Raw genomic sequence first — 26,464 nt, forward strand, 5'->3', positions numbered from 1 at the left:
ACAATATTATAGCAGTAACATTTCAGGTTATTTTTACTCTCAGATCAATTATTAATTCTCCAATGAGCTCCATCTTCAGGATCTTTGACGCTCGTAACACAAACCTCATTCTGCACCACCCTGGCTTGTGTACATTTAAACTTTTTGTGTCATTTGCTACTACATACACTTTTGATTTTTAATATGCCTGAATGTAGCATGTTTGTCGGCAAGTTTGCTTAAAGAAACACACCTAAAACACAGCGGATCATTAGAAAACACCAGTTATTTATTTGACATCTGAAAATACATCTTATGTGAAATCTTGTAAAATATAATTTTATAAGTAAATATGAATTTTATTTAAAACTGTTAAATTTTAGTACATATCACATCAAAAGGGATGGTTCACTGAGGTGCAGTACCCTGTTTGAGAGTCCTGTGGAAAGTCTTTCTTTGAAAACACAAACACAGCAACAAATACTCAGAAACATTTACATGATCCAAACGTCTGACACAGAGTCAGCGTATTTAATGTAATATCTTTCGTGCTTGAGTTAAAGAGCCATAGGTAAACACTACAGGATTAGTTTTCTTCCTGTACAACTTCATACAGTGACTGGCAAATCGTTTTCCATTCATTAAGTTTGGCTGAGGAGTTAAATGTTTGCCTCCAGGAGGAAAAAAGGTCTCATATATATGACACTATTCTACACGAATGACAAGTCTGTAGTGACAGAATGAGATGAGAAACTGGACGCATAAGCACTGTAAACTGTAACACTGAGGTATTATTCTTTTCAATGAGCGAGCCCTCATTTTTATGTAGAATAAATACAACTTAACTGATCTTACATACAGATGTAACATTAAAAACTGGGTTTGCTTTCAAAAGCATCTGACACGAGTGCCAGTACTCTTCCAATCCATGTGAGTAAAAAATATCATTTAAAAAATACTTGCCAATAAATAAGTACACTTCCTATGTGTTGTGAATTGCATAGTGTGCTAGAAAGGAATCTGGCAATTCAGGTTAAGGTGACTCTGATGCAACTTTGTGTGAGACCAAATTCACACAGGCTTGACGTCCAACACTTACTTTGTGTGCCGCACAGTGTTGAATCCCCTTTTATCCTAAGCCTGGCACCTCCAACAGCAGCTTCTCTCCAGTGGAGGGTAAAATATCAGTAGACCCAGCTGACTGGAACCCACTGTGGCTCTATGATTAATTGCTCCACTGCTTCCTGGAGCTTGTCAAAGGCTTTGTCCAGATTGTCATTAACAATAGTCAGGTCAAAGTAGTGGCTGTATGCCCGGCGGATCCTGGCGCTCTCGTCTACAGTCTTCTTCAAATCATTCTCCTGTTACAGAAAATGGATTAAGCCCATTTATAGAAGGGAAGCCACAGCCATTACAGTGACGACCACTGTAAAATCCCACCATCGTATTTAAGAATGTTTCATCGGCTTAAAACTTACCGTGAGTAGTTTGGTCGTAAGTCCAGCATCTACCACAGCTTTGTGCATAGCTCTTAGTGTGTCCAGCTCAGGAGCAGCAATAAATACCACAAACGGCATAAACTCAGCAGTCTTCAACACTTTCAGGGCCTGGGCATAAAATGTGATGTCACTACCAAAGCTTTTAGGAAAAGCAGATCCAGATATTGAGTGCGTGCATCTTTGACCGACCTGAGGGTTAACATCTAGGATACAGGTACGGCCGGCAGCCACCACTTCATGGATAGAGTCGATCTTGGTTCCATAAAGGTTGCCATCGTACTCGCCGTGCTCCAGATAGCGGCTCTCTTTGATGTCCTTCTCCATCTCTTCCCGTGTAACGAAACAGTAGTTTTGCCCATCTTTCTCCTCTTCTCTGGGACGGCGTGATGTAACTGAATGTAGAAGGTAAGAAAAGGCATTTCATGCAGCCTGACGGGTCTAAAGTCTGAACATTTCGGTGGTCTCAGGTCTATGTCTCACACATGCACGCACTCACATGGGACAGTGGTTCCATATCTCAGGGGATTCACGACAATAAGCCTGTTCTTTAGGCTCCGCCTCCCAACTCCCTGAGCTCCAATCAGAACCAGCGTTTTCCTTTGGAACGGGGGCATCCTGGCCACCTCTTCATAGGTCTGCAGCTCGTAACGATCAAACTCTGTTGAAGGCGATACAGAGTCAGTACTTTGTCACCATTTTAAAAAATGTAAATATTTAAGCGCGAAAACCCTAAAACTGCAGGTAATACACACCTGCATTCTTGGTAGTGAGGTACATCATTTTTTTCTTTTTTTTCTTTCCAGTCAGAGTCCCACAGAGCATCCCTGAGTCAAATGCACAAAGTATTAGTGCTCCGCATTTTGGTGCTGAAATCTAACCTTCATTAAATCTATACAAGAGCAGCTGGTACAGTTGGAAAGAGTCATACTAACCTGTACCTGACGTGTCCCAGTCTCTCCTCACAAAGGCTTTTCTCTTCTCCTCCAAGACCTGACTAGGGATGAGGCCAGTGGCTCCACCAACAACTTTCCGTGCCTATACAGGGGTTAGAGTAGTTGAGAGATGCTTCAGACTCTTAATTTAAATATATAGAAAGAAAAAAACTATTTGATGGTTATTAATCTTTTAGAAAGCTGTAGATTCTTACAAACTGACTCAGAACTCGCACCAAGCAGCACTTTCGCCATTGGGGAGCAGCAATGGCTTTAGAGTTCTGCAGTGAGTCTTTGATGTACCTATGTAAGTGGCCAACGTTGTTGCCAACATTCATGGTTGTGTGTAGTGTATTATGTATTTAACTACTTTGCGATCCTTGTGTTTTACATATTGTGGCAGCCATAAATTTCCAGTAATATGAGCACACTCACCTGCCACCAATTGGGGTCTTCCTTGTTGACTACATGAAGCACATCTCCTCTGGAGAAGGCCAGACCCGCCTCTTTACAAGGGATCAGGTTATCTGTGGCTGGGTTGTAGTTGAAGTGTGACTTCACATAAACCTGCAATTTAACAGAGGTGAGGTGTAAATCTGTACTGTGACATTACAACACTTAATTAAGCTGCAAAAAACTACATATGTCTCATGACTCTTGATTTTGAAATACAATATGAAAGTAAACCTTCTTCTTTCCCAGTCAGAAGTCAAAAGCCTGAGTGAGTTGGACCACATACAACTCTTAAGTGTGAACAGGAAGAAACATTTTTACTCTTACTAACAGTAGATAATTTATCGTCCTCAGTACAAAGTACCAATAGCCTTATGATGTAATTTTACCTATGGCTTCTCAGTGTCAGCTGCTATGTGTGCTCCATTGAATAAAGTGGTGCATGTCCTACTTGGTGTGTGGAGTGTTATTAATAGATTCCCATGGGCTCAGTTTTCAAGAACCTGGTATTCAGAGATCACTCAGCTCTCAATCAATATATAGTATTCATTAGAGCACAATTTCAGAATATATTATTGCAAATCAAATCAAATACCAACAGCAAATATTAAGGTGCATTTATATGACTGAATGTAACTTAATATTACATGAAAAACTCTAAAACTAAGAAAAATGTCATTAAAAGCAATTCATCTTGCATCCAACTTATTAATTAAACATCCATCCACCCATTTTCATCCGCTCATCCAGGGCTGGTCGTGGGGACTGAAAAACTAAACTAAGATTATCAATCACCTCCAGGTGAATTCAGAAAATGAAACCTCCTTTTTCTGTACCTGCGGAGGTGCTGGTGTGTCTTTGTAGCTTGGCAGGACCTTGAGTGTAATACTCCCACTGCAGTCCCTCAGCAGCTCCTGGAGCACATGTGGGTCGCTGCCGACCTCTCGACCATTCACCTCTCGGATTATGTCCCCTGTGTGCAGCATGCCTTGCCTGTCAATTGAGCTTCCGTGCAGGATCCGGGCTATCACCATCTCTCCTCGCACCACGCGGAATGTCACCCCCTGAAAGAGAGTAAGAGTCGATAAAGTACTGTACATCTGCACTTCATAAATCATAGAGGAGGCCAGTTTCATGCGTTGGTCAGCCAGGTTCCTCTAAAAGATGATGATTAACTATGTAAGGCTGAGTCACTGCATCCTAACAGATAGTCAGTGAAAGGGCATGTGTAAAACTCTTTGCAGCTTAACAGGAGTGTTTACCCATGCCTTGCTAACTCACCAGTGGTTCCCCAGCTTTCTTCTGGATGCCAATCATCCTGACAGCATCAGCTGGCATCAGTGAACTGGTCATCATGGAATTACTGTTAACTGCAGTCTGCGATGTTTCATAGCACTTTGCAGCCACTTTGTCATGAGCTTCTATCAAACACTAAGACAGAAGAAGAAGAGAAAAATACACACAGAAAGAAATGACTTAACAATATGTTTCTTGGAAAAATGAAAAAACACTCCAACATGCATTACATGAATTACTATGAACAAATGAAGACAAACTGCACTGCCAATAGACTAACTGAAAAATATCCCCAAGCAGTTACAGACAGTGAAGACAAACAACATTAGATTTACTCAAACAGTGCGTAGGAATCCTCTCAATACTCTCCGAAACAAATTAGTTGATAGTAAGAAAGCGAGACCAGTTAGGTGAAGCTTGCAGACAGGTAAATCAGAAGAAATGAGGTAGGGGTTGGAGAAGCAGCTCTGGCTTCCATTTCCACTCCAGTAAAAAGCCCCACCCCGCCACTGAATAAGACTTAAGGTACCTTGAAGTGTGGCTCCTGCAGGATTTTGACAAGCTCAGCAGCAGCAGCATCCTTATCTGTGAGATTGTTAAGGGCATCCAAGATCTCAGTGACAAGCTGAACATTATCATCCCGCACAGCTTGTAACGCAACTTCCTCCAGACGCTCATGTGCCTAAACACAGACATGTCCACCAAAAGAGTGTACACAGCAAGTCAATGTTTGTATCAAGCATGAGGTAAATTTGGTTAGCCTTACAAACTGTGATTTTATAGCATAATAACATTCCCAAAGCTGCAATTACCACTTGATGTTTTTTTCTATATTTCTGCCAAGCAGCCAGATTGCACTTTAGATCCACTCAGTGGACCTGTTTGTTCCACTGAGTGGATTTATAAAGTTTGAAAACTGTGGCGTGAAGGTTGTGATTTTAGGAATTTGGACTATATTTTGCACATGTGGAAGCATGGGGGCTTGCAAGTTGTTAAGAATGGACTATGCCATTATGTTCCTCAGCCAGAGTTCTGAATGACTTCTTAATACCATCTTACTAACAAAAACACTTCCATAATTGTCATAATTCCATAATTTAATCCATAATTGCACTGGCTACAACAGCAGGCATTCATAAAAACCCACTTGCTGATATTTTTATTGAATTTTAATATATCCAAACATTTTAAACAACTCAATAACAAAAAAAAAAAAATACCGGTATCACAGTGAATTAATTTACCACCTACACCAAGAACAAGCGGGCTTTGTTTCTGTTAAACTATCACTGTGATATGCAGAAGAATGAAGGAAAATTAAGAGCAGAATATAAAGTAACAAGGGATTCAAATCCATTTAATATGATTGATGGGCCATCTGTGTAAAATAGTGTATTTTGTTTTTTTAAAGCTACAAACTCTTGTTACAAAATAAGGACAAGAGTTTCTCTTTGTGGACGGTTTTCTATAAAAAGCTGTCTATTTATAGTAATGGTAGTTAAACCTGATGACCTCAATCTGCACTGGAGATATTTTTTTCAGAATGTTATGTAAGCCATTTGTTCTTCATGCTGTAAGCCTCTTTATTTGTGTGTCAAATTGATTGATCTAATTTTAAGAGGTTTTCTGTTTTTACTTAAGCTTCAACATGAACTTAAATTTGTGGTGATTAAATAAAAATAAAAATACAAAAAAGCTGTGCTATACAGCCCTGCAGAGAGTAGACCTTTGTGTTTTACTCTTCCGATGACAGGAAGGGTATTAGATTGCAGTAGATTTCTGGTAACTAACTTAAATGTGGACACAAGAAAAAGACACACAACAAGTAATCAGTTCATGTGATTACAACTCTTGCACATAAAGCATGAATTCCCCATTTCTCCCGTCTCCACACATGAGAAAACATCAGCTACAATTCACTTCCTCTGTCCTACACAGACTTCTAATCTACTTCACTTATAGCTAACAGAAAAATCTACCTGATGAGATTATGGTGAGATGTATCTGTGCATGTGTTTGTAGGAAGTGGAGAACAAGCAAACAGAAGTGGTATCAGTGAGTGCACAACATACCTTAGCAAGGGAACGGACGATGGGGCTCTCCATGATCCCTCTGAGGAAGATGAGGTCAATATCTTTGGCTCCTGTGCCTGATGGCATGTCTCTCAGGTTCTCCAGCACCTGTTGCATGGCTGTAGAAGAACAGATAAACTTAAATGATTTAGCTAACCATTTGCCAACTGCTCTCTTTACTTCTTTTAAGCTCTAAAATGCACTGCTATGTAAAAACAGAGGCAGGAATGCTAGTGAAAAACCAACCTCGTGACCAGCAGTAATGAATATAAATTAAAATTCAGAGACAGTGGAAAACTATTTCAGTATACTACGAATGGACAAGGCAAGAACAACAAGTGGGGAGCGAATCAATGGGCCAATTCAAAGAACATTGCTCATTTCCATTGCAACAGCAACAAGGATGCACGGTCACCAAGGAATTGTTTCACTAATAGCTTTGTCTCGTAGTGACTAGTGACACAGGTCAAATTATTATTATTATTTTACTTCTAGCAACAAAATTAATGCAACATCTTTCTTGTCACCAAGAAAGACGTAGCAATAAAAACACTTCTCATTTTTTTCTCTTTTGTTTATATGAGGACTACAACACTGAATTAAAATGTAATCTGAACAGATGAGCCTGAAACGTTTTTATCAAGAGAACCATGTATTAAACATAGTTTTTTCTACATTTTTGTCCATAAAAAAGAACAAATGGAATTGTTGACAGGCGGCCAAAGGCACCCCCACAACAATCTCTGAGAAGTGGGCACAGTACCATTCAAATGGTAATTAAATGGCAAATATGGTAAACAACACTGCTGCAATTCCTGTGCAAAAGGCTAGTCGGGGACTTTGTCTCTTACAGCTTACCTGAGCCAGACTTTGCGTTGGCCACAGTCATGTTTATTATTCCACAGCTCAGGATGGTGAAACTCCCTAAACACGGTCAAAAGCCACCCAATTGCTGTTTACAGAAACCAGAGCAACTGGAGAGCTGCAGGATGTAGGAAACCCACTCGAGTCAGTACAGTATCACACTAAACAAGCCTTTTTCAATGATTAGAATCAAGCCTGCATTTACTGCTGTATGAGTGATAAACAGATGCAGAACGGAGAGCAATTAGAAAAGAAAGCATTTGTTGGTCTTTGTGTTTTATGCATGTTAGCACAAAGGGCACTCATGAATTAAGCAGATGACAAAGAGGGTGATTGAATGACAAAGGATGAGTCTTCCATCCTTCTGGCTAAAGGTTGTGCCAGCCACACACAGAGAGGGCCCTGGGGATTTTCTGTGCAAACACGGTCTCCAAACAGAGTGAGGAAAAAAAACTCTCGAACTCCCTCAATACACAGTAAGACAGTCGACTCAGGAAGCCTTGTTTGACTACAGATTGTGAACTGTATAAACATAAATGAAACACTGTATTCTAGCTATGCACTATCAAAAAAAGCAGCAAAACAACCATGCTGACCTAAAACAAATACCAAAAAAACATGGCAACAACTCACCTAGTTACTGATTTCAGATCATCAGTGCAGCAGGCCAACACCGAGCCCCACGTTTTCTAAAAAACACTCATCTGGTACCTCTGGACTAATGAGAGAATGGAGGGAGAAAAATCAGAAATTGAGCAAGACCGTTTTAACACCATTATAACTATCAATAAAAGCAAATCATGATAAATACGCAACTCCCTACCCTTAGGGTCCCTTTATTGTCCACACTTCTCCTGCCCATTCAATGTTATTGTAATGCAGTCATTGTGATTGGCCAAGATGATCACATGACCACTGTCTATTTAAAGAGGAATTTTATTTTAAAGCTTAAAGGAGTCAAATTATGGACCTACATTTTATCCGATTTAAAGTAATCAAAAAATAAATCATGTAGTAAAACAGTTATAATTTGTATGGGACGCGTGATTTTGGTATATTATATTTACATTAATTAAATATTCTGTTTTACTTCTCAATTATATTTTTCAGTTGTTTCGTTTGCATTATACACAATATATTCTACGTAGGGCAGACAGCATTTCGTTGGTCCGTATCCTTAGCATTTGAATAAGGTAAATGTTTAAACATTACTTCAAGGAAAATAAAACCTATGCACATCACAGCTGTTCTCATAAGAGTGTTCTCTCGTCTTCTTTCTTTAAACTCCTGCAGCACTTCTTAGAAGAAGCTGAAATTGTCACCAAACCTCAGGCAGGACGAGTGACTTATAAATGTGTTCTCTGCAGCGGTTAAATTAACTGATGTCAAGCTACACACGCACTGGGCACGTGTAACCACTTCAACGTCAGGTAGCTTAGCTGAAATGGTAAGTAGAAGCCGTGAATACTAATTTTGGCGTTAATTACAACGACCAGTTGCTGGTTGAAATAAACTAAACCGTAGGTTTCTACTCTCAGGTCGTCTTGTCATTAACACCAGAGCTCGTGCCGTGTCCGTTTGGATCTCATATGCGGGCGAATTAGCAGCGCTAACTAGCAACTACGAGTGGCGTGCGCTCTAAGTTTTATTTTTGGCCGACAAATAATACTAATAATACATAATAACAGACATGCCAGCAAAATTTAAACAGGCTAGCTTCGGTAGTTAACGCTCAGTTAGTATCGGCCCTTGCAGCAGAGAAGTAAAATCAGCTAAAGTTAGCTTTGTAGTAGCTAATAGTAATATGTGGCTCATAGTAGCTACTTAACATTAGCCAGTGGCACAGTGAAATCCGAGAAACTACTAGGTCCCGTACCGTTACATAGCCTCACATAAACAAATTAATGAATGAAATATACTTTACCCAGTTAAATCAGTTTCCAGTCAAGCTTTCATTCTTTTCTTTATTCCGGAGTTTTATAATTCGCCGATCATTCGCGCACGAATAAGTTGTTACTGCGTTTTCAGAGTGCGTGCCTGCATGCGCCCCTGCTCTCAGTTCCCAGTCCACTCACGCACTGCTAATGTCATCCAGTGCCGTTCAAGTTATATCTAGTGCAGCGAAAACCCGCAGTCTTCTCATATAACTTTCTGTTACACTAAAATAAATAAAGGTAGAAATATTAAGTAGAGTAAATGTTTAAGTATGAAAGTAAGCTGTAGCAAAGTTGTTGCCCTCTTCAGATTTTTATGACCCCGTTAATGTACTTTTTGTTTTGTTTTTGACTAAATGTATTTTAACAACAGTACTTTGTTGAATTAAATATGCGAGTACTGTAAATTAAAATATACAGTTGCCTTTTGACCACCTATTGTGCCTTTTCATGGTTCTTATGAATAGGGATGAATATTGAGTCAATTATCCATTACTGAATTGGTTTATAGGTCTCATCCTTTATCTATTTCGTGTATTGATTCCTGATCTACTGTGAGTAAGCGAGTGTGTGTGTGTGTAGTCTTTAAAAACAAGTCGACTGAATGTCTAACCTTATATACAGATTAGTTTCTCTGCTGACTCCAGAAAAGCATGCACAATGATGACAGCTCATATTGCATAGCAAACAGCACAGCTAAGAACTAAACTGGAAGGATACACTTACCCCAAGAGATACTGTAAGCCTCACTGCCATCTTTGAGTCCTGTAATAATTGTTGCCATGTCTGGCAACAAATAACCTCATCTGCACAACCGACATTCATAAAAAAGTGACATTTTCTCTCAAGGCACATAGAGACTACCATAGCATTGCATGATTTGCTTTTATGTATCCAGGTCACTTGATGAGATTAAAGTGTTAATCTGTTGTGAGTTAGGGTGCAGGCAAATCTCAGTAGGCTTGATAAAAGAGGTAAAAGTAAAGCTGAGAAAATCACTTTGATGTACTCACATTACTAATTTCTATTTCACATTTCCCCTAAATAGGACTCTTGCAGCAGACATGTTTTAAAAGCTATTTGCCCCACTTAAGAAAAACCTGAAAATGCTTAGATGTCAGCTCACCATCAGAGTGCACTGTTACTCCATCAGTGAATGACACAGAAAACACTGTTCACCACGTAAGACACACTTGTACTATCTAGCAACATGTCACAGTGCAGCAGTGGCAATAACACAAACAGTTTAAAGTAGTTTCTTTACACACAGCGTTTATTCCATGCAACACAAGTTCAATTCATGGGAGTAAAAGACGTCATAGTGGCAGCGTTATGGTAAAGTCAACCTGGATGTAACAGCTCTAGCAGCATGGCAGCCCATCATACCTACAGAAACACATTAAAACATAATAATTAGAAATTGAGTCTCTAGAAAACACATTAAAATATCTGCATAATGTATCCCTCTTCCTAATCAGACTCAAGTAATATTCAGTCCAATGAAGAATATATAATATACAAGAATATATATATATATATATATGGTAGTTTAACAGAGAGATAATGGGGTAAATAAATCTACCTGATATAGCTGGATCCTGGAACACTTTCTGTGCTCTCCCTCACTAGCACATCAGAAAATACAGTATCAGGACTGTCTCGTTTCCCATACCTGTGCATAAAGAAGATATCAGCAATTAAACAATATTTTTTTTCCATATAGGGTCAAGATGGACTTAATAATATAGAAGTAGATAACTAACCTCTGTCTTGTTATGAGGTTGATGTAGTGTCTTAGTGCAGAATAATATTTGGCAAGCTCCTCAGGTGGCGCGCCTTGCTGTGGATTGGCAGGTTTGGCTGGGTATGCATTTATGCCAGAGTGAATACAAACCAGCAGACAGAGAGCCAGAATACTCAGCGACATCACAGCGTTGGAACACGTCCTAGATCACAGGGAAAATTAAGTGAAAATACAGAGTAATAAAAAACAAAAACACAAATCCAGCAACTCACGGCAAAATCAGAAAAAGAGCTCTGCAATAGAGTGACCATGTTCATGAAACATAAAGGCAGTCAAATCTGTAAAGACATGCTGACTTTAAATTTAAAAAGCAAGCCTCTCCATCAAATTGTTACAAATAAAGATTTTGCTTACACTTTAGTTCTGCTGTAGTTGCTTTTCCCGCTGTTCAAGGCACGTCTGTCTGATTCCCTACATTGCCCATGTTTTATACAGCTTGTGCCATGTGGGGAGGGGTGTGTGTGTGTGGGGGGGGGTAATTCTGTTCTTTTAGGCTACTCCTGAGAAATATCTATGGTTGCATTATTTAAGCTCAAAGTAGCAAAGCAGTGAAACAAAAAATGGCATTATTTCAGAAAAAGAACTCAGAACCTTTGTTTTTTTATAAATTTAAAATAAGTACATCACTAACATGCTACAGAAATTTGTGTTCTACAATAGGACCAATTCATTTGGAACAACCCAAAAGGTCTGCATCATTTTTGTTTACCCTAATGGCTTTGTTTTCTATGTTTAAAAAAAAAAAAGGAGGTCTAAATAAGCAATAAGAGTACACCTGATTACAGCAAACTTTTCTTTGGTTCACAAAAAGATTTTGAAGTTATCATGGAAAAGTACTGATGAGTGGAGATGAAAGCTAAAAGTTTTATTAATGTAGAAAATCTACTTAAGACCAAAAGCAGCATGGTATGTTTTAATAAAACTGATGATGTGTAACTTAAGATGGCCATGGTTTTCACATTAAGCTGAAAAATGAAAGGATGCCCTAGTGTTTGGAAAAATTATGTTTCACTTCATAGAGAAATGCAAAGGGGGTCTACATCAAAAGCTACTTTTAACTACTACCTTAATCACAAGGGGCTGATACAGCAGGAAGCTTCACATGTTTGATTTGACTTTTTTATTTTATTATTGTTTTTGAAATGCCGGATGCCTTGACTGATGCAGCTCAAAAGAACTTGTGGCTCATCAGGAAACAAAATTAACTCATGAAATTGTGCATTAACCATCTCAAAAATATGAAAAGCTGCTGGAAATAAAAGAACAGGCATTCGTGCTCCTTGCTATCACACAATTGTGTATTGTGTGCAAATTATACAAGAGCAGCCTAGTCAAAGCCTTTAAACGGTTAGCAGTAATGAACCAAAAGTTCAAAACTCATTAGTATATGTTAAATCCTTTGATTTTATGGCCTTTTAAAACTGCTTCATGTATCTCATCTTTAAGTCCAAATTAAACACTACTGAATACAGGCAGTTGTCTTAAGACAATAACTGCAGCAATTTCGGCCAAACGAGCAAGCATAGCTCTAAATTACTCGAAATCATACAAGAAAGGGCAGGAAATCACAAAAAACTCCTTAAACTTTCAATTTCAGTTGATAGAGGGCACAAAAAGCTTTCAGCCCCAAAATGATAAGACAACTTTAATGGCAACTATTTTCTTAGAAGGGCACTCAACAAAAACTTGGCAGTAAATCGTTGCTGTTCTGTGGCAGTCATATGAGCGCTGCACTCCAAAGCAACAGCACAAGTCCTTGCTGGTAACGTCGGCTAAACACAAACAAAAAACTTTTTCTGGCTCATATTACAGGCAAAATATTCAGATGCTGTAAAAGAAAATGACATTGTTATTCATAGAAAGCATTTACATGTTAATACTGCGATTTTCATGGCACTGAGTATCACTGCCAAGTGATCAGGTTCACTGTTAGTATGAATCTGTCAGGAAAAATGCTCCAAAACAACACTATGCTGATCAGATCAGTCAAACTTGGCATGCTTGGAGCAGACACCGACTGACTGCTGTGGCAGGAGCTGCCAACCAGGCATCAATCATGTACTTCATTGTCATCACCGGACACAGGCGTTGGGGTACAAGAAGCTCAAAACTATTTATTTACTTTTTACAAATACTCCCAGAATCTTTGCAAGCACATTTGCACTTGATGCAGAACACCCTTTACGGACTGATTTAAATAGTTTGTGACATCAGGTATTGTGATGACAAATGAGGGCCAGGTGGATAAAGCACAGAGTCCTTCAAGTGCCATTTCTGATAAAATTGATGTGCTCTCTTGTAATGCTCCTCACAAACGTTATCTACAAAGAGAGAGCCCACCTGCAGGACTATCAGAAGGCCTAAATACATACATTTACTCGTACTAAAATATCAAAAGCCTGACACCCAGATGGACATCTAGTTGAGGATTAAAGCTAAAACTTTCAGTAGGAATTCTGGAAGATACATTATTTATTTTAGCCAGTTGCACTGGATAGTAATGACCACCTACTAAATAATATACTCCTTTCTTTATACAGAAACCTAATGCTACACAAAGACCATGATAGAATTTAATTGCATATGCACTTTGGTAATGTATGTGACAGTAAGCCGACTGTGAGCTTTGTATAGCAATGAGTCATGCAAGACATAAACTCTGCTACTATTTACTAATTAACCTCCCTTTCTTCATAATCTCCTCCATCGTAGCACCTGGTCCCTAATGGGGAGAAAACAGTGGGTGAAACAGCTGTATAGATAATGAGAACATTATCCACTCAAAATTTGAGTGGAACAAAAAAAGATTTTTCAAACTGCAATTTTCCCCCAGAGCCTTTTTTTTTTCATTAGAAATAAGCTAGTTTAAAAAAATAAATTACTATATTACAATAAAGACAAATAATATTAAAAATAATTACTTGATAGTCTTATTTTTTAATTTAAACTACTGAATAAGTAAGTGTGATCAACAAAGTCTAACTTTCATCTCAGTGGGTTTATATTGGGAGTGTACTGGAAACCAGAGACTATGTTGCATGAAGATGTCCAAATTCACTGCTTCCCCATCTGTTTTTAAACATTAGTCTGACTCATTCTTCATTTTCCATTCATGTGCAAGCAGCACGACCACAAGTTAAAAGCATTCAAACACCAGGTCCAGTCGGCTCTGTGCAGGCATCTCCTGCCTCATTACATTTTCACATTTAGCTAATGTCCTGACAATAAGTCAATGAAGCGTAATGCTTGCATGCAAGAAAGTTATGGGGATATAGTGTGAGTTGTATCCGTGTTTGTGTATGTTTTGGCTTAGTTTCTACCCTCAGGCTCCGTATTCTTTAAATGTCAAAAAGGTCCAATAATCTATTTATCAGTCTGTTTTTTAATGTGATATTGATGTCAGAAACCATGAAAAAAGACAGAAACTCTTAATCTGTCCATGTCCTAATCAACCTAGGTGTTGGATACACTTACTTTTGAGTCTTTTATTGTCTTATTATCTTGTAAGTGCTGAGTGAATGCGTGTAACGAATAATGGCCTGGGCAACAATTTTTTTCCGAAACAAAGCACTCAGACGGATTTGGCTGAAAACATCATCTTAAATGACTTGTTTTAGTGACTCTATATTCTTCTTTCTCTTATTTATTTATTCTTGCTTGAATTTTGCAGAAAATGTGTTTCTGAGACTTGAATATATTTTAAATACAGACTATTTTTTAAATTATACCTGCAAATGTGAATACTGCTTTGCTGCTGTCAGGTTTAAATATTAAAAGGCTCTTGCTCTTCAGACACAGTTGCAGGTGCTTGTGAATAAGTATATTCACACCTGGGGAGACTGAATCAACACTGAACCTATGCATTTCGTCTGCTCGACAGCAACGTCTGCCTCTTCTTTGTCCTCACCTCGACACCATATTAATCATCAATCAACACGTCTGAAATGTAAGAAAAAATAATTTACTTCAACAATCTAAACAGGATAAAACATACATTTTATCTGCAAACTCATGAGTCATTTTAGCATTTTACAAACACCATATCACCGTACCAGTGATGTCAAACAGTACGAAAAATTAACAGAATCATTAGAGGTTGTCAATTTTAAACACAAAAGATGTTGGGTTTCTGGATTATTTATCTAAAGAAAAATACTGAAGGCTGACCAGTATACAAGTATACATTAGCCTATCACAGATAAATCACTATCATTGTAAATGCTGGGATGACCCCTGCAGAAAAATGATGTGATGGCTCAGTAACATGCTTTCTATATCTGCAAATTTGCAAGAGCCTATGTCCGAGTGGTGTGTATGTCATAACAAAGTGTAAGGCACCGTGCATAAGTCTACACAATTTGTTGTTTCTGCATATTTGATGTTACAGCATCGTACTTTCTATTCTTCACATAGTATTACCAACTACACATGCATTCAAATGCAATAGAAAGAATTAAAAACTACTACTCATCCATTTTCTCTGCAGAATTTTTCAGAATGAAGACCCTTCTTAAGTGAACCACTGCTTGCACAGCTTTGCTGAGAGTGTTGTAAACACTGGAGTCGGTGCATACTTCGTTGGACAAGTTATGTGATGCCACAATTTCTAAATAGCCAAAAGCATGTTGTTTTTTTTCTTTATGTTCCATTAAAGACTTCAGATAGTAGCTCATCTGGCAAAATGCAACCTTGAGAACAATTTGGAGTATATTTTCATTGTGTGCAAGTTTTATTAAAACCTGCCCAGTAGTAGATGGAGTAACAATTCTTGTGAACTGCAGACAGATGGATGTCTTGCCATGGGATATTATGCTCATTAGATGAGATATAATGTAGATAGTACAGTTAATATATCTGAGATCAGTATATACTGGTAAGTTGGGCTTCAGCATTTCTGTCACTTAAAGTACTTTTGGAAATCCAACAGATTTGGTTTTGACTGTAAAGAATGTATCCAAAACTCAAAGTAGTTCAGTCTGGGCACATCTTATTATTTAGCCTTAGATGTTTTCACTTTGTAACTTCAACATCAAATATGAAATCCTCTGGGAGTGTTTCAGTTGGGATACTCTTCAGCTGCTCATCGTAGCTGCGGAGAGTCCAAAGTTTTTCGAGTTCATACACTTCTCTAGTCTCTGGCAGCATGAAATGAACAACCATATTACCTGAGACACAGAAAAACAAATACTTGTAACTTTTATAGATGGTTAATTTAGTGGATAGGAATTGTTAAACAAATAATAAGGATATACATACCAAAGTCAATACACATCCAATCTTCTGCATCTTTCCCTTCAATCTTGACATTTGGATCTTCATCTTTCTTCAGAAACTTGTACTGAAGTAAAAGCATCCTTTGTATGAGTTTAAAGAACAAATATATTTAGCATGTAACAAAGAATAAACAGAGGTAAGTTACCACTTTAATGGCATAAAGTGCCATTGCGCGCAAGTGCCTTGGTGACACACCGCTGACGACAATGAAGTACTCAGCGTATTTGATTTGCTCTGGTACTTTAATCACACAGAGGTCTACTGCATTTTCCTGACGCAGAAGAGACACCAGCACATCAAGACTGAAAGTCTCCAAGGATCCTTGACAAAAAGAAAAGAAAATGGTAAAGCAGTACGAGCATGTAAGCAGCACAGGGGTCCTACTTTCTTTGAGTCACTGCAAGGCAGTTTGGAAAAAGACATTTTACAGAAACATACTGGTACTTTGAACATGAGTCACCCACAATGAAATGACAAAACTGCATTCATCCATGTAACTAAGAAGTATTTTCTAGTAATTTTATACAGAGTTGGTCCTGGTGAGGACGTTTACACAGGTGTTGATTGAAATCATTGAATAAAAAGAAATGAGATATAATCAAAGGTTGTTTATTTGATATACGAATGCAAATACCCTCCAAATTATGATCTAGCATATTTGCATGTCCTTTAATACCAATTTTTTTTAAGTGTTACATGTGTAATTCTATACTTCTGTGACTAATTATTTTTCTTCATTACTTCCTCTTGTCAATATGTGAAGGTGTGGACTTTGCCAGACAAATTCTGCAGTGTCTGTAACATTACACAACCTGAGTAATACATCAGCAAATATAAACATTACATTACTTTTTAATTATTTATAAATTCTGCATATCCTGTGGACATGATCAACAGGCTGCAGTTTTGTGCAGCCTGTTGCATGCTGTAGTGTCCATAACAGTAAATGACACACATCTGATGCTTATTTGGCTTAAATGAAAAACAACAGCATAAATGACAAATAGTTTTATATTTAATGCGCAATCATGTCAGATTTAAAAATATTTAATATTTTTATTAGAGTTTAATTGTTTTTAATGAAACTGCACACACTTGATGTGAACCATCTAAACCGTGTGAATCATCTTTTTAAGTATCCCAACAGTCTATTTTCCTTTGTTTTATCTGTAAGTAGTAGATATTTACATTCTTTCATCCTTCATGAAATCCCAGTGTTTACTATTACCTGCCAATTAATTACTGGCACAAATAATAAGCATATTAAGCAAGAATTTAGGCATCTGCCGTCATATTGGCAGTTTTGTCAGAAATAAGAAGCAGGACTTTGTTTTTGTGCTTCCACCTCACAACCTGAAGATGCACCATAAAAACTTTTCAGGTATCACACTTTCAAGACCAAATGTCGCGTAACCGTGAAACGTCAAGAAATTCAATTATATTACACATGATAAAGCAAGTAAGCGACTGCTCTTGAAACCTCTATCACGCTCTAAGTACTTACTGCGACTTAAGGAGCTGTTTTCGCTGCTATTATCGTCCAGTTCATGTGAATCATCTTCAATCACGCCATTACTCTCTGAATTTCGGCTCTCTTCGCTTTCCGAATAACATCTTTTTATGTCAAAGTGCCCGGTGAAGGACGCTGTGTGATGCGAGTGTTGACATGAGGTCAGATTTGCTGTAAAATGTTGAGGCACAGACAGGCTAATGCACCGAGCTTTGGAGAATGAACAAATGCTTCCAAAAGCCTCTGCTGGCTTTAGTAAAACACTACTTCTCAACACGGAGGACAGCACTTTCCGCGAGTGACACAGTAAATTCATGGTCTTCACCTGCATAACATTACAGCATTACGGAAACAGCTATCCACGAGTTTACAGCGCTAAAAACAGGAAGTGTTTCATGTCCTCGGTTTTGATTGGCTTTTAATGCATTTTTGTTGGCTTTAAGGTCGTGATTGTGGGGGGAAAATATAGAGCTCCCCCTATCGGGGGCTGTGGATTTTCTTTGTACTCTGATTTCCACATGTAAGGTTAGTCCATTGCCCTGTGATTTACTTTGACTTGACTGATGAACCCACTTTAAACATGTGAAACATGTTTGGAAATTACATTTTAATGATGTAATTAATTTGCACATGCACACACAGGTGTTAAGTGAAGGCCTGTGAGAGCACGATTGAGTCTGGGTTTCTTTTTGGTTTTTTTGTTGTTTTTTTTATGTACTTGACCTCAGGTCAGCAGGTAGCTTGTTCCAAAGAATGGGACTACTGTAATTGAAAGCACTTTCAGCACACTTGGATCTAATTCTGGGACTAGTTACAAGATCTACATCTGATGACCCGAGCGCAATATAAACTATAAGAGGGATTTTAAAGGTAATTCTGTATTGAACTGGAGCCAATGGAGTGACTCCAACACTTGGATATGCTCAAGTTTCCAAATGAAACAAACAAGATGTACTTTAACTGCAGGCTGTCAGCTTTTATTTGAGGCTATTTACATCCAAATCAGGTGAACAGTGTAGGAATTACAACAGTTTCCATATGTGCCTCCCACTTGTTAAGGGACCAAAAGTAATGGGATAGAATAAGAACCATAAATCAAACTTTCACTTTTTAATACTTGGTTGCAAATCCTTTGCAGTCAATCACAGCCTGAAGTCTGGAACACAGACATCACTAGACGCTGGGTTTCATCCCTGGTGATGCTCTGCCAGGCCTCTACTGCAACCATCTTCAGTTCCTGCTTGTTCTTGGGGCATTTTCCCTTCAGTTTCATCTTCAGCAAGTGAAAGACATGCTCAATCAGATTCAGGTCAGGTGATTGACTTAGCTATTGCAAAAAAAGTCCACTTCTTTCCCTTCAAAAACTCTTTGGTTGCTTTTGCAGTATGCTTTGGGTCATTGTCCATCTGCACTGTGAAGTGCTGTCCAGTGACTTCAGAATTCATCGTGCAGCTTTTGTCAGCAGTCACATCACCAATAAACACAAAAGAACCAGTTCCACTGGCAGGCATACATGCCTACGCATGACACTTCCACCACCATGCTTCACTGATAAGGTGCTTAGGATCATGAGCAGTTCCTTTCCTTCTCCATACTCTTTTCTTCCCATCACTCTGGTACAAGTTGATCTTGGTCTCATCTGTCCACAGGATGTTGTTCCAGAACTGTAAAGGCTTTTTTTTTTTTGATGTTGTTTGGCAAACTCTCATCTGGCCTTCCTGTTTTTGGGGCTCACATCTTGCGGTGAACCCTCTGTATTCACACTGGTGGAGTCTTCTCTTGATTGTTGACTTTGACACACATACACCTACCTCATGGAGAGTGTTCTTGATCTGGCCAACTGTTGTGAAGGGTGTTTTCTTCACCAGGGGAAGGACTCTTCGGTCATCCACCACAGTTGTTGTCCGTGGTCTTCCTAGTCTTTTGGTGTTGCTGAGCTCACCGGCGTGTTCCTTCTTTTTGAAAATGTTCCAAACAGTTGTTTTGGCCACGCCTAATGTTTTTGCTATCTCTCTGATGGGTTTGTTTTGTTTTTTCAGCCTAATTATCGCTTGCTTCACTGATAGTGACAGCTCTTTGGATATCATCTTGACAGTTGACAACAGGTTCCAAATGCAAATAGCACACTTGAAATGAACTCTGGACCTTTTATCTGCTCATTGTAATTGGGATAACAGGATAATGAGCGAATAACACACCTGGCCATGGAACAGCTGAGAAGCCAATAGTCCCATTACTTTTGGTCCCTTAACAAGTGGGAGGCACATATGCAAGCTGTTGTAATTCCTACACCGTTCACCTGATTTGGATATAAATAGCCTCAAATAAAAGCTGACAGTCTGCAGTTAAAGCACATATTGTTTGTTTCATTTGGAATCCATTGTGGTTGTGTATAGAGCCAAAAATGTTAGAAATGTGTCGATGTCCCAATATTTATGGACCTGACTGTATGCATAAGGACTCTGCCTGTTGCTTTCTGAATAAGCGGAAGTTGTCCCACTGATGCAAATTGAGCATTCAAATAGTCTAACCTGCGTGATATGAATGCATGGACCAATTTCTCACAGTCAGGTTGAGGTAAAACATTCCTCATTTTGAATATGCACTTTAAAGTGATAGAAAGCCCATCTAGTGAACAAACCAGTTATCAAACCAGACTTGCTCATTGCATTTCCGAGAAATGAATGATAAATATGAACAAATGTTCTCCGACCTTTTTGAGCAACAACAAATATTTGCCTCGTCTCTGTTCAGTTCTAAAATAATGTTGAAAATGATGACAGCAGATACTATGATCATTTATTGCTCCATTAATTTGCAAACAAGGGTTAGATCATTGGAGGAAAATGATGACTACAACTGTGTATCATCTGAATAGGATATTTTATGCTGGAACATGTAAAAGCTAAAGAGTAATAGTCCAAGAACAGACAACTGAGGAACCCCTGATTTAATTTGTTACATTTGTCCAGATCTAAAAACCACTAACTGAAGCATATACACTTCCTTCTTTAAGATATGATGAAAACCTGACCCATTAAACCAGCTGACCCATTCGGGGAATGGACATAGGAACTCTCGGGATGTCTTGTGATGTTTGGCTGTTCCTTTATATCCAGTGGACATGCAATTGCATTTAGATCTGCAGACTTTGTAGGTGGGATCAACAGCTTGGTCTATTCTTCTGAGCAAGTCTCAAATGAAGTGTATTGTCCTGCCCCGCCGTCTGGAGGTGCCTTTGAAGTGAATGTGAGCATCACTGTTTTGGTGAGTGGTGTGCGTCACAATCACATCCACATGAATGCCAGGACTCAAGGTTTTCCAGAAGAACATCTAATTGTACATATCAATTCACCTGCCATATTTTATTGTTGCATCTCATCAAATGTTGCAGCTCTTAAATTGGGGTTGAGGTTATATTCATTATTTCCTTAATTTCAATTTCAAGTTCAGTTTCCAGCAACATTTAAATCACTCTGGCTTTTTATTTCGTATTTACTTTCGTCAAAGCCTCTGCTACTTTGATGAACTGTAAGACTGGCATGGTTGTGTATATAAGAAAACAAAACTGCTACTTACTAATGAACTGTTTGTTGAAACTTTTGTTCATTATAATCATAATTGTGTGCTGTCAACATTTTGTCTAGCAGCTGGATGACAGTCACAACAGTACTATTGTCTGCTGTGTCAGAAGGACAAGTAAAAAAATGCACCTCTTAAATGTTGTCAGAAAGAAAGGTATAAAATTCATTATTTGCATTTATTTTGGTAGGAAACTATGACAGGAGAATGCTACTGTTTTATAAAATCAACACCTCTGGCCTGAACAACCCCTGATATATAAAATGCATCGATTATAAAACCTTTATGCTATAAAAATGTATAAAGTTCACCTGAGGTATAATCTCCTTGGTCATTAAAATTACAAATTCAAGTATATAGTCAAAACACTCTTGTACCTGTACAGAGTAAAGCAGTGCACTTTTTTTGTGCATTTTGTACTGTTGTTTGAATGAGTCCTCATTCATCAGCAGAGTCTGAGTCCATAACCACATTCAGTTTCAGTCCCACAGAAATATGGTCCGTAAGTCCAGCCAGCTGAGTTATAAAGGTCACCTCTTCAATTTCCTAAATGGAAAAAAAGATTTTATGCATTTTCTAATGATAAATTATTCTTCTAAATGAGGAGGCTGTCAGTAGTTCTGCAATTTGCAAATATTTTCTGAATGATCTACAGATATAAACATTTCAAACACAAATGAGCAAATGAAAAGACTGGGGACTGAACACAGGGAAATAAGAGAGGCACATACTGTTCGGCACTGCTTCGAAATGGAGCTTTCGCGGTACAGGATATAGTCGATCCGTCGTCCGATCCACGGCTGGTCAGTTTCAGGGTACACCAACGGAAAGTCCGCCTTAGGTACAGGAGGAGCGATAAACCTCTTTCTCAGATCCTCACTCTCCAAAGTCCTACAAGAGCATGAAAAAGACAGAGAAGGTTGCTGTAACCATAAACAGTGTGTAAGGATTTCTTATCAGAAATGTAGTTTTCCTGAAAACAACAAAAGTGGCAAAAGTACCTCTGTAGATTTTCTGGGGTGTTTACATCTTCTTCATACAATGTGGGCTGTTCCAGCAGAGTACCTTCAAAAACAAACCATAAAAATTCTCTAATCTTTGTTGAAATTTGTCATATAGTCAAACTATGAAGTGCTACAGGGAATAAATAGTACAAACCGGTGACCCAGGGCTTCTCCTTTCCAGGTCCGGCCCTGCAAGGGTCTTTGTATTCCTCAAAAACAGAGTGACTCTGTTCCTGACGATCATCTAGATGAATACATTTTTAAAACTGGTTAAAAACAAAATATTAACAAAAAGGAAAAATATTAACAGAATAAAGTCTTGCATGAGACAGCAACACACCAGGTGAGCAGTTGTCAAAGTTGAAATCTCCACAGAGCACATCAAAAACAACATCCTCATCAGGTTGTTTGTTGGCAGCTTGAAATTCCGCGATCCACTTAGTTACCATTTCTAACTGGATACAACGAATTTCCCCTTCACCTGAAATAGGATTACACAGAGGGTCTCCTAAACACAACTTAAAATTAAAAAATAAAAAAATTTAAATATGAAAAGATTTTATAATTTGTTTAATTAAGCCAAATCAGAAATTGGGACCTACCCTCTGGTGCATGAAGGTGTGTGCAGTTAAAATAGCCAACCACTCTCTTCTGTTTCTGGTTCTTCCCGATAAGCACCTGGAAATTAAAACAAAAACAAAAAAAACAATCATGGCATCATATTTTCTGTTTATTCAAACTGATACAAAAGCCCAAGTATTAATTCTATTTTACATAAAAGCAACAAAGTCCAATGAAATCAACACTCAATACCTTACTAAAAATGTCTGTAACTTCATAAGATGACCCTCCTTATTATGCATGCATCCACTACTTTATATCACATATTTCCACATCATAAAGTTAACTAATGGACCTAAACTGACTTCTAAACTTTTTGAGGTGTCACGAATTTTGCTCACAGTTTCAGTTCTTTATCTCAGATCAGCTAAGCTCTGATGAAATTTCCACTTCCTGTCCATAAATATGAAAGCATACTTCTAAAATGAAACGTTGAACACAATTTATCCCTATACGATGACGTGCAAGCATCCAAAACTAGCAGATCTGAAGATTTCAAAACAAAAACAAAAAAAAAGGGAAAAAAAGAAAAGACAGATTAAAGAGGGGGACGTTAAGCAATGCACCTTAACAGAAAGCAGACCCTTGGCAGCCAGTGCATCCTCTCCTCGGCTGTTTGGAAAGCAGTGGTACTGGGCCTCGAGGACAGGGAATCGGCTGGCGAGGAAGAGCCCACTGTTGAAGAACTTAAAAGAAGAACATCTGCATGGTGGCTGGCATGCATACACACCTATATCATACAGTATGTGTCCAAATTCAAGCTTCAATATATTGGTGAGCTTCCGTGCAGCCCTCTTATCAAACACTTCTTCAAGGCACAGTATGTCGACGTTGGCTGGAAACAGTGGCGATATCTCCCAGGGTACATCACTCTGCTGGCGGAGTCCCTGAGAGCTCAAAGCTCGGGGATTTTGCTGACTTGATTGGTCCTGTTGGTTAGAGTTACGGTTGGAATTGAGGAGGGGAAAGGTGGACTCATTCAAAGGCTCTTCTGTATCATCATTGGGTACACAATCTATGTTAGAATTTAGATTTAGATCATGCATTTCAGCTGGGTCAGGATGTTGACTTACTGTAGCCCCGTATGTAGGTGAGTTCACTGTGGGAAGAATGCTGCTGGAGGGGCTGAGAGTACCACAGCTGCTGGGGGAATCAACTAATATCCGGATATTAGGGCGAGATATGCCCTGCACAATGCATTGGCCAATAGCAGTTGCCCTACGTTGAGTGTTAGCCAAGTTGTTAAAGCGAGCCAGGCTGTCAGGCAGCAGACAAAGGTTGGCTGAAGCAAAGACAAATGACGCCTTACCAGTCAGCTCAAAGCCCTTGTTTGTTGCCTTCTCTGGTAAGGATGGTATCTCTCTGTGGTAGCTAAATGGCCTGCGGCAGGCCTGAAGAGGTGCCCAAAGCAGAAAGCCAAGAAAAGCCAAAGGGGCAGTAGCGAGAAAAAGAATAAAGAAGGTAATGGAGCCAAAAAAGACCTCGAGGGGGCGAAGATAGCATTCCTGTTCCAGCCGCTGACTTTGCTCCAGAGTGGTGGACTTGCACACAGCAATGAGGCGATCAAGAAACCAGAAACATGGCACGATAAAAGCCCATCCCACAGCATGGATGCCTGCAACAAAGCCATTAGGAAAGGCAGAAGCCTGCAGGGCCATGTTGATTTACAGTCTCTAAACAACAATCAACAACGTCAGAGCTTCTCGGCCTGGCCTCATTCCTGTGCAGCGTCTCCTCTTCATGGGATCCACTGGACACTGAAACAAGAAAAAGGAAATAATCGTTCTCATGGAATAACCTGCTTTACGACTTCATGCCCGTACATGCATTTCTGGAAAGCATGAAGCAACTGGCATCTGCACAGAACTGAAGGCAGTATAATCAAATGCACAGGAAACAACAGACAGCTTACTCATTGTTTACACAATGCATAATGATTGCTTTTAAAAGAAGAGGGAAAAAAACATGCTTGAAACAGCCTTGACATTATCCAGCTGTCACCATCTGTAGAGTTTTTATTTAACTAAAGGCAGAGTAAGGCTTCAGTGAAAATTTGCCTTGAGCACCACACCTTTGTGTCTTTACAGATCTAACACACCATCTAAGGCCCATGAGTTTATGTAAAGTAAAACAGTACAAATGTTTATCTTGTTCAAACCTTGTACTGCTGCTTTTTGTCGTTTGAAAAGCACATACATACAATTATATCGATCCAAGGCGAGCATATTCTCTATCAGGGCGTTAACTGTAGCAATATGAACTGGTGATGCATTTAATTCACAGTGAAAATCCAGATCATACTACAAACACTGCTTAACAATGGACCCCCAGGGTGGTGCGTTCAAAGGTTGAGGACCATTTCTGACTTTCGATTAACATTCCTAACTATTAAAAAAAATCACGGAATAAAACTAGGTTACACAAACACAGGCTAACGTAACTTAAATCATCATCTAGCCTCTTAATCAGCAAGAGATCTCTGTGCCACTGCTCGCAACATACTTGTACAGGTAAATGTAGCTGAATAACACGTTCTCTCTTCATCGGCCATCTGCAAGTAAGCTTAAGCTAACCGTTTCACTTCTCAAATTCATACTTTTGAATTCCCACAATCTTTTTCTCAGTAAATGCTAACACTTCTCTTTACATGTCGTTTATCATTATACACCCTTGATGTTGCATTGCTAGCTTAAAACACCAGCTAACGTGGAAGTCACACGTCTACTTACCTTAGCATGTAAACTGGCATAGTCCGTCTGATGAACCCACACAACGAGCAGCCGGTTGAAATGTTTATTTTATTTCATTTCTTTGTATTGTTCGCACATGCTCGGTAGAAAACACGTACGGTCTAGCTTGAAAGCAGATAATAACATTAGTAAAGCAGTCCTTTTGAACATACATAAAACCATATTGCTCTTATTGCTCGGTGTGTGTCACGTTATTAAGCCACACCCCTACAGAGTTGTCATGGTGTCTGCCCCGTATGGCACGTGACCTCACCTGGGGCGACCTACAGCATCAGCTGCTGTTGTTCGCCAAATGAAAAACTGCATTGAATTTGATATTTCTAAGTCACTGTGCTGTTTATTTTCCATACATGTGTTTTTTTCTTGAATTGTTTTAAGTATATTTACTTATTGTTAGTGACGTAAATATGACTTAACGTAACAAATGAAACTTTCCGATAATAACAGTAAAATAATAAAGTCCTACTTGACGACAAACTAAACTACATACTGCGGAGCCAGCAACTGTCCTGCTTCAATTTCAGTTTTTAAAAATGCATAGCATATACAGTACTGTGCAAAAGTCTTGTGTCAACCCTAACGTAACTTTTAGATACTGTTCATCTGCTGTAGATAGATTTTAGACTCCCTTCTCCCTTTGTCCTAAACTTATCCAATTTCCTCTTATTTATTCATTCATTTATGTATTTATTAGGGACGAACTGCACAACATGGTAACAACAGCTCTTTGTAAATCACCTTTTAGGTGCAGAAACAGTATTTTATGTCAAACTGTGTCGTCTCACGTGGTTTAACAGACAAGCAAACAAACAAATTCGTCTGACTTAATCAGGCTGAGGAAGCAGCCAATGTGCAAAGAAAAACTTTGATAGATCCTCAGAAATCCCGAA

The 26,464-nt window shown here is 38.7% G+C and overlaps 3 protein-coding genes and 1 long non-coding RNA gene across 9 annotated transcripts; 1 reads left to right on the forward strand and 3 right to left on the reverse strand.

Moving 5' to 3' along the window:
• Window positions 1–247: 247 nt before the first annotated feature.
• pals2a (protein associated with LIN7 2, MAGUK family member a) lies at window positions 248–9,200 on the reverse strand. Of its 4 annotated transcripts, none has more exons than XM_005934778.3 (14): window positions 9,020–9,200; window positions 7,729–7,813; window positions 7,090–7,213; window positions 6,232–6,350; window positions 4,689–4,841; window positions 4,145–4,294; window positions 3,700–3,927; window positions 2,846–2,977; window positions 2,411–2,513; window positions 2,231–2,302; window positions 1,975–2,136; window positions 1,668–1,870; window positions 1,458–1,586; window positions 248–1,340 (listed from the first exon to the last, which is right to left on the reverse strand). In XM_005934778.3, exons 3-14 carry the CDS (start codon window positions 7,118–7,120, stop codon window positions 1,164–1,166), a joined length of 1,659 nt encoding a protein of 552 aa, XP_005934840.1. In that variant the 5' UTR covers window positions 7,121–7,213; window positions 7,729–7,813; window positions 9,020–9,200; the 3' UTR covers window positions 248–1,163. The 4 variants fall into 4 exon arrangements, with proteins under 4 accessions (XP_005934840.1, XP_005934841.1, XP_005934842.1 ...); XM_005934779.3 differs by lacking the exon at window positions 9,020–9,200 and adding an exon at window positions 7,919–8,139; XM_005934780.3 differs by lacking the exon at window positions 7,090–7,213 and having other exon boundaries at window positions 9,020–9,199.
• LOC102310275 lies at window positions 8,239–15,454 on the forward strand. 2 transcript variants are annotated; one of them, XR_001336758.2, is made up of 4 exons: window positions 8,239–8,288; window positions 8,389–8,542; window positions 14,626–14,779; window positions 15,320–15,454. It is a non-coding gene; the product is annotated as an uncharacterized LOC102310275 (long non-coding RNA). The 2 variants fall into 2 exon arrangements; XR_001336757.2 differs by lacking the exon at window positions 8,239–8,288 and having other exon boundaries at window positions 8,296–8,542.
• malsu1 (mitochondrial assembly of ribosomal large subunit 1) lies at window positions 14,781–17,948 on the reverse strand. Its single transcript, XM_014337620.2, has 4 exons — window positions 17,612–17,948; window positions 16,253–16,428; window positions 16,090–16,171; window positions 14,781–15,998 (listed from the first exon to the last, which is right to left on the reverse strand). The coding sequence occupies exons 1-4, from the start codon at window positions 17,946–17,948 to the stop codon at window positions 15,844–15,846; spliced, it is 750 nt and encodes a 249-aa protein (XP_014193106.1). The 3' UTR covers window positions 14,781–15,843.
• Window positions 17,949–20,402: 2,454 nt separating this feature from the next.
• On the reverse strand, window positions 20,403–25,800 carry smpd5 (sphingomyelin phosphodiesterase 5). Of its 2 annotated transcripts, XM_014337618.2 has the most exons (9): window positions 25,554–25,800; window positions 23,898–24,581; window positions 23,391–23,753; window positions 22,806–22,881; window positions 22,544–22,684; window positions 22,358–22,447; window positions 22,201–22,264; window positions 21,931–22,090; window positions 20,403–21,745 (listed from the first exon to the last, which is right to left on the reverse strand). In XM_014337618.2, exons 2-9 carry the CDS (start codon window positions 24,480–24,482, stop codon window positions 21,638–21,640), a joined length of 1,587 nt encoding a protein of 528 aa, XP_014193104.1. In that variant the 5' UTR covers window positions 24,483–24,581; window positions 25,554–25,800; the 3' UTR covers window positions 20,403–21,637. The 2 variants fall into 2 exon arrangements, with proteins under 2 accessions (XP_014193104.1, XP_014193103.1); XM_014337617.2 differs by having other exon boundaries at window positions 23,391–24,581.
• Between the last annotated feature and the right edge of the window lie 664 nt (window positions 25,801–26,464).

The sequence above is a fragment of the Haplochromis burtoni genome, unplaced genomic scaffold, assembly GCF_018398535.1.
Source record: "Haplochromis burtoni strain Fernald_Lab_line unplaced genomic scaffold, NCSU_Asbu1 Contig_120, whole genome shotgun sequence".
In the NCBI taxonomy this organism is placed as follows: Eukaryota; Metazoa; Chordata; class Actinopteri; order Cichliformes; family Cichlidae; genus Haplochromis; species Haplochromis burtoni.

Excerpts from the sequence above, each read along its gene's own strand:
- pals2a (XM_005934778.3), bottom strand. The coding sequence starts at position 7,120 with ATGACTGTGGCCAACGCAAAGTCTGGCTCAG. Across the intron at positions 2,978-3,699 it reads ACACACCAGCACCTCCGCAG|GTTTATGTGAAGTCACACTT; the intron begins GTACAGAAAAAG and ends GTTAAATTGCAG. Across the intron at positions 1,341-1,457 it reads TTACGACCAAACTACTCACG|GAGAATGATTTGAAGAAGAC; the intron begins GTAAGTTTTAAG and ends TTTCTGTAACAG.
- smpd5 (XM_014337617.2), bottom strand. The coding sequence starts at position 24,482 with ATGGCCCTGCAGGCTTCTGCCTTTCCTAATGGCTTTGTTGCAGGCATC. Across the intron at positions 22,448-22,543 it reads CTTTGACAACTGCTCACCTG|ATGATCGTCAGGAACAGAGT; the intron begins GTGTGTTGCTGT and ends GTATTCATCTAG. Across the intron at positions 22,091-22,200 it reads ACCCCAGAAAATCTACAGAG|GACTTTGGAGAGTGAGGATC; the intron begins GTACTTTTGCCA and ends ATGCTCTTGTAG.
- malsu1 (XM_014337620.2), bottom strand. The coding sequence starts at position 17,948 with ATGCAGGTGAAGACCATGAATTTACTGTGTCACTCGCGGAAAGTGCTG. Across the intron at positions 16,172-16,252 it reads CACTTTATGCCATTAAAGTG|TACAAGTTTCTGAAGAAAGA; the intron begins GTAACTTACCTC and ends CTTTTACTTCAG. Across the intron at positions 15,999-16,089 it reads TTGGATGTGTATTGACTTTG|GTAATATGGTTGTTCATTTC; the intron begins GTATGTATATCC and ends TCTGTGTCTCAG.